Source organism: Bubalus kerabau, chromosome 10 (genome assembly GCF_029407905.1).
Source record: "Bubalus kerabau isolate K-KA32 ecotype Philippines breed swamp buffalo chromosome 10, PCC_UOA_SB_1v2, whole genome shotgun sequence".
In the NCBI taxonomy this organism is placed as follows: Eukaryota; Metazoa; Chordata; class Mammalia; order Artiodactyla; family Bovidae; genus Bubalus; species Bubalus kerabau.
Window position 1 is genome coordinate 27,613,174 of NC_073633.1, and position 5,924 is coordinate 27,619,097.

General features: G+C 40.6%; 1 gene segment (V, D, J or C); it reads right to left on the reverse strand.

The window, feature by feature from the left end:
* Positions 1-4,219: 4,219 nt before the first annotated feature.
* LOC129620442 (T cell receptor alpha variable 22-like) lies at positions 4,220-5,088 on the reverse strand. The segment is given in 2 exon segments: positions 4,220-4,860; positions 5,037-5,088. Coding segments are annotated over 2 exon segments (429 nt in total).
* Positions 5,089-5,924: the final 836 nt, after the last annotated feature.

A 5,924-nucleotide genomic window follows, 5' to 3' on the forward strand; every position in this document is an offset into this window, starting at 1 on the left:
GAAAATTCCAGGGACAGCAGAGCCTGGTGGGCTGCCCTCTATGGGGTCACGCAGAGTCAGACACGACTGAAGTGACTTAGCAGCAGCAGCAAGAGACAGAGAGGCTTTAGGTCAGTGTTTTCCCTTTCAAGTTATGATATCCAGGACAGAATAGTATAGTTTGAATATGCTCTGCTCAGCACAGTGTTCCACATGTTAAAGTTTAGTACAGGCACAGCCATCCCCTGGGCAAAATTTACTTCCCCCAAAATATTTATTCACTGAACTTTGCCTGACTTACCATAAAAAGATGTGATCTAAGAAGGCTTTTTCTAGTATCTTCATGGACTGTCAAGCAGAATGAGGACAATATTCATTCCCCCATGGACTTCAGATCCAATAATCATTTTTATAACAGTGTATTAGTGATGCTCTATAGTTATATCTTGCCTTCAAGAAATCCCCATGAAATAATGAATATAGCTGCTATTTCTAGGAAAGTCCTTAAAATATATCTGAGTGTTGAGACAGCACATTTACTTTTGGCTTTATTACTACAGAAGCCTGTGAAGGATGAACTGGTCTGCTGGTAACAACAAAGGCTCAACTTGAGGCTCCTTTCCTGCCCTAAGTGTCAAATATTTATATAAATTTGGGTTCTTCATTCAGGTGGTCAAATAGACTGGACCATAACTTTCCCACATCCAAACCTACAGTGACCTAAATGGCTGGTCTTACATTAGTTTCTCTTTGCTCAGAAATATGGCCATACAGGAAGAAAACAGGGGAAAAGATGCTAAAGAAGAAGTGAAAAAAATCCAAGTTCTTTCTTCTCCCAAATCAGTTAGTAGCTAATTGTTTTCTACTGTCATCTTGGATTAGCTTCTGTTTTGTAAAATGAAGTTGGATTAAAGAATTGCCAAAAGCTCTTCTTTTATACTATTTAATAAAGCAAATATTTATTGAGGATTGGTTTTGTGCAACGTAGAGTGACATGAGACTGGGGAGAAATCACCTGCATCATGGAACCTCAAGACCATTTTCATATCCCCATGCACTCTTGGGAGACCGAGGTTGTGACAAAGCAACACAGGGGTCTCTTCAGAAGCAGAGGCAGGGTACTTGGGGCCAGGTCAGATCTGGATTTTCTTATGAGATCAATGACAGATCAAGGTGAACCTAAATCCGAAGTAAAATGGAATAAAATGGGACTTCACTCACTGAGTATCAAGATCACCACATGGATGAGCCATAGGTAAGCAGGGGACTTATTTCCAGAGATATATTTTCATTTTTTATCTATAACATATCATATACTTCTTATCTAAAAAAAAGAAAGAAGGAAACTCAGGGACTTATGGAACCTGAAGGAGGTGGATGAACTCATTCACAGGTAAAGCAAAAAATTATTTCACAATCAGCCTAACTACATTCTGGCTTATAGCTCCCTTCTCCCAAGTCTGACTTGGGTACTCAAGATTCCCAGGCAGAGATGGCTATAGAATTTGTGGGACTCCATGCAAAATGAAAATCTGAGGCCCCTTGTTCAGAAAAACAGAAAAAAAAGTGACACTAAAAAAATATAAAGATCTTCAAAAATATTTTCTACTTAAAAAAGGCAATAGAGTTTATGCGTGCATGAGTGCTAACTTGCTTTAGTCATGTCTGACTCTATGTGGCCCTATGGAATGTAATCTACCAGGCTCTTCTGTCCATAGGATTCTCCAGGGAAGAATACTGGACTGGGTTGCCATGCCCTTCTCCAAGGGATCTTTCTCACCCAGGGACTGAACCCATGCTTCTTACATCTCCTGCATTGGAAGGCAGGTTTTTTATCCCTGGATCATGGAAAAAGCAAGAGAGTTCCAGAAAAACATCTATTTCTGCTTTATTGACTATGCCAAAGCCTTTGACTATGTGGATCACAATAAACTGTGGAAAATTCTGAAAGAGGTGGGAATACCAGACCACCTGACTGGCCTCTTGAGAAATCTGTATGCAGATCAGGAAGCAACAGTTAGAACTGGACATGGAACAACAGACCAGTTCCAAATAGGAAAAGTAGTATGTCAAGGCTGTATATTGTCACCCTGCTTATTTAACTTCTATGCAGAGTACATCATGAGAAATGCTGGACTGGAAGAAGCACAAGCTGGAATCAAGATTCTCGGGAGAAATATCAATAACTTCAGATATGCAGATGACACCACCCTTATGGCAGAAAGTGAAGAGGAACTAAAAAGCCTCTTGATGAAAGTGAAAGAGGAGAGTGAAAAAGTTGGCTTAAAGCTCAACATTCAGAAAACGAAGATCATGGCATCCGGTCCCATCACTTCATGGGAAATAGATGGAGAAACAGTGGAAACAGCATCAGACTTTATTTTTTTGGGCTCCAAAATCACTGCAGATGGTGACTGCAGCCATGAAATTAAAAGACGCTTACTCCTTGGAAGGAAAGTTATGACCAACCTAGATAGCATATTAAAAAGCAGAGACATTACTTTGCCAACAAAGGTCCGTCTAGTCAAGGCTATGGTTTTTCCTGTGGTCATGTATGGATGTGAGAGTTGGACTATGAAGAAGGCTGAGTGCCGATGAATTGATGGTTTTGAAGTGTGGTGTTGGAGAAGACTCTTGAGAGTCCCTTGGACTGCAAGGAGATCCAACCAGTCCATTCTGAAGGAGATCAGCCTTGGGATTTCTTTGGAAGGAATGATGCTAAAGCTGAAACTTCAGTACTTTGGCCACCTCATGGGAAGGGTTGACTCATTGGAAAAGACTCTGATGCTGGGAGGGATTGGGGGCAGGAGGAGAAAGGGAAGACAGAGAATGAGATGGCTAGATGGCATCACTGACTCGATGGACGTGAGTCTGAGTTACCTCTGGGAGTTGGTGATGGACACGGAGGCCTGGTGTGCTGCGATTCGTGGGGTTGCAAAGAGTCGGACACGACTGAGCAACTGAACTGAACTGAACCATGTGGGAAGCCCAGTAGCGTTTATAATGATATATTAAATAACAACATAAATTTACAATTTGCAAGAAATATTTTGGATCTTCAGTTCAGTTCAGTTCAGTCACTAGTTGTATCTAACTCTTTGCCACCCCATGAATCGCAGCACGCCAGGCCTCCTTGTCCATCACCAACTCCCAGAGTTTACCCAAACTCATGTCCATCGAGTCGGTGATGCCATCCAGCCATCTCTTCCTCTGTCGTCCCCTTCTCCTCCTGTCCCCAAACCCTCCCAGCATCAAGGTCTTTTCCAATGAGTCAACTCTTCGCATGAGGTGGCCAAAGTACTGGAATTTCAGCTTTAGCATCAGGCCTTCCAATGAACACCCAGGACTGATCTCCTTCAGAATGGACTGGTTGGATCTCCTTGCAGTCCAAGGGACTCTCAAGAGTCTTCTCCAACACCACTGTTCAAAAGCATCAATTCTTCGGCACTCAGCTTTCTTCACAGTCCAACTCTCACATCCATACATGACCACTGGAAAAACCATAGCCTTGACTAGATGGACCTTTGTTGGCAAAGTAATGTCTCTGCTTTTGAATATGCTATCTAGGTTGGTCATAACTTTCCTTCCAAGGAGTAAGCGTCTTTTAATTTCATGGCTGCAATCACCATCTGCAATGAATTAATAACAAATACTTTATTAATATCATATCCTCATAATAAGATTTGACTGGCTTGGGCTTTTCTGCATATTAATTTATTAGGATAGAAAAATTATAACTTTAACAATTTAATTTCAATTAATATAATTGAAAGCAATATCAGTTGCTATTGGTAAATGCAAGATTGTAAACAAAACTTTTAATAATTTTTAATTTTGAGAATATTTCTGTTGATGTAACTGATACTAGAGCTCTAGAGCTCTTGAGTATTTTGTATGCTGTAACAACATAATGTAAATATCTGATAAATTAGTTTTAAATATAATTTCTAGTAAATGCAGAGTTGATGTTTCCAGTGGAACAATTTTTGTAGAAAGGCTTAATTCTTCAAACCAATCAACTTCATGTAATTCTGAATTTAATGCCAAATATAAATTTATACAGTGACATTTTAATGTTTTCACTGACATTCTCTGTAACTTGTGGAGGGCATAGAAGATTAAAAGAGGCTTCATGACTTATTTATAATTAAGTGCTTATTTATACATCATATCACTGTTTACTTATAGGGGAAGTGAGTATAAATTATTTTTCTATGTTAGTAATTGTTTCAGTGGGTTAATTCAAACATGAAAATACTATTCTTTTTCATTAAAGCTATTATCACATGCAATTTCAGTTTCTACACTTATGAAAATTGGCTTTACAATGTAGCAGCAATTTTCAAAACCACAGTTTCTCATTTTCAGAGAATTCTAATATCTCTCCCACAAGCATTATTGTGATGTTGACATATAAACTTTTATTTTGTAATAACTGATCAACAAAGTTTACTGCTACCCACTTTAGGATCCTGCAGAGTCAGAGACTGACTCAACCTTGCTATCAAAGGCTGCTGTGGGGACACATGCCAGCCCATGGAGGGGTGGGGCTGAGGCAGCTGCAGTTTTTGTACAGGCTGCAGGCCGCCTGGGAGCACTGTGCCTCCACCGCACAGAGGTAGGTGGCTGAGTCTTCCAGCTGGGAGGCTGTGATGTGTAGGGTACTATACTGCTCCTTAGAATTCACTGTGGAACTCAGTCTTTCATTCTGCTTCATCCCTGAAGCTATGAAAAACAGACTGATGAGGCTGCCTCCAGGATTCTGCTGGAACCACTGCAGAGTCTTCATTGTGGCAGAAAAATTACACCTCAGAGTACAGTTGGCTCCCTCCTGGAGATTCAGGACTGAAGGGCTCTGCTCCACCTTCATCGTTCTCACCCCTGCTTGGAAAGAGAAAAACAAACACGTATGATGTCTCTGGGGAGTCATGGATGCAGTTTCCAGACCTGTAAACTATCTCAGGTAACACCCATGAGGATGTAGGACCATCTAGGAGCTCTGGGTCAGCTTACCTTCCCTCCCTCCCCAGCTGCACTCTAGGACAACCCAGACTCACAGCAAACCTGGACCCACAGAAGCCCCAGCAAGGCTTCCCACCACCTCTTCATGACTCCTTGCTCATTTACTGGGGTACCTTTGCCCCTACTCTGGAGGGTGTAGAGTCTTGGGTCCAGAGAAGTGTTCTTACTGTCAAAATGTTCCAGTTTTACTGGGACTCACCAGTATTACTGAGAACCAGTCACATCTGAGCTCTGTCATTCACTTAACAGGAAGCTCCACCCACAGCCAACCAGGGAGATTGTGCAGTAATCTCTCCAGAATTGTAGTTGCAAACAGTTCAGGAGGGTAGGAACAATATTTGTAAGGTATGAAGATATAAGGCATTTTAAAACACTTTATGTAAGAAAAGTTTGTGCAAGAGTGTGTGAGAAAGGGTGGATGTTACTTCTGAGAAGATCAGTGTCTCATTTGTGTTAAATGGAGCCTTGAAGAATCATAGGAAGAGTGAGCTTGCTCCCAAATTACTTAGAATGACAGAGCATTTAAGAATTCAGTTGTATGACAACTCAGCCTTTAAAAAGAATAAAACATTGTCATTTGCTACCATACAGATGGACCTTGAGGGCATTATGCTAAGTGAGTAGGTCAGACAAAGATAAATACCATATAAATACTCCACTCCATGTGGAGTATTTTTTTTTTTAAATCAGGCTCATAGATTGAACAAATTAGTGCCTGTCAAAGGCAGGGATGAGGGATGGAAATGAAATAGATGAATGGGGTCAAAAGGTAAAAACTCTAAGATATAAAATAAATGTTGTGGGGATGTAATGTATGGCAAGATGACTATGGTTAATAATACTATATTGCATATTTGAAAGTTGCTAAGAGAGTAGATCTTGAAAGCTCTCATCATAAGAAAAAAAAATGCAACTCTGTATGG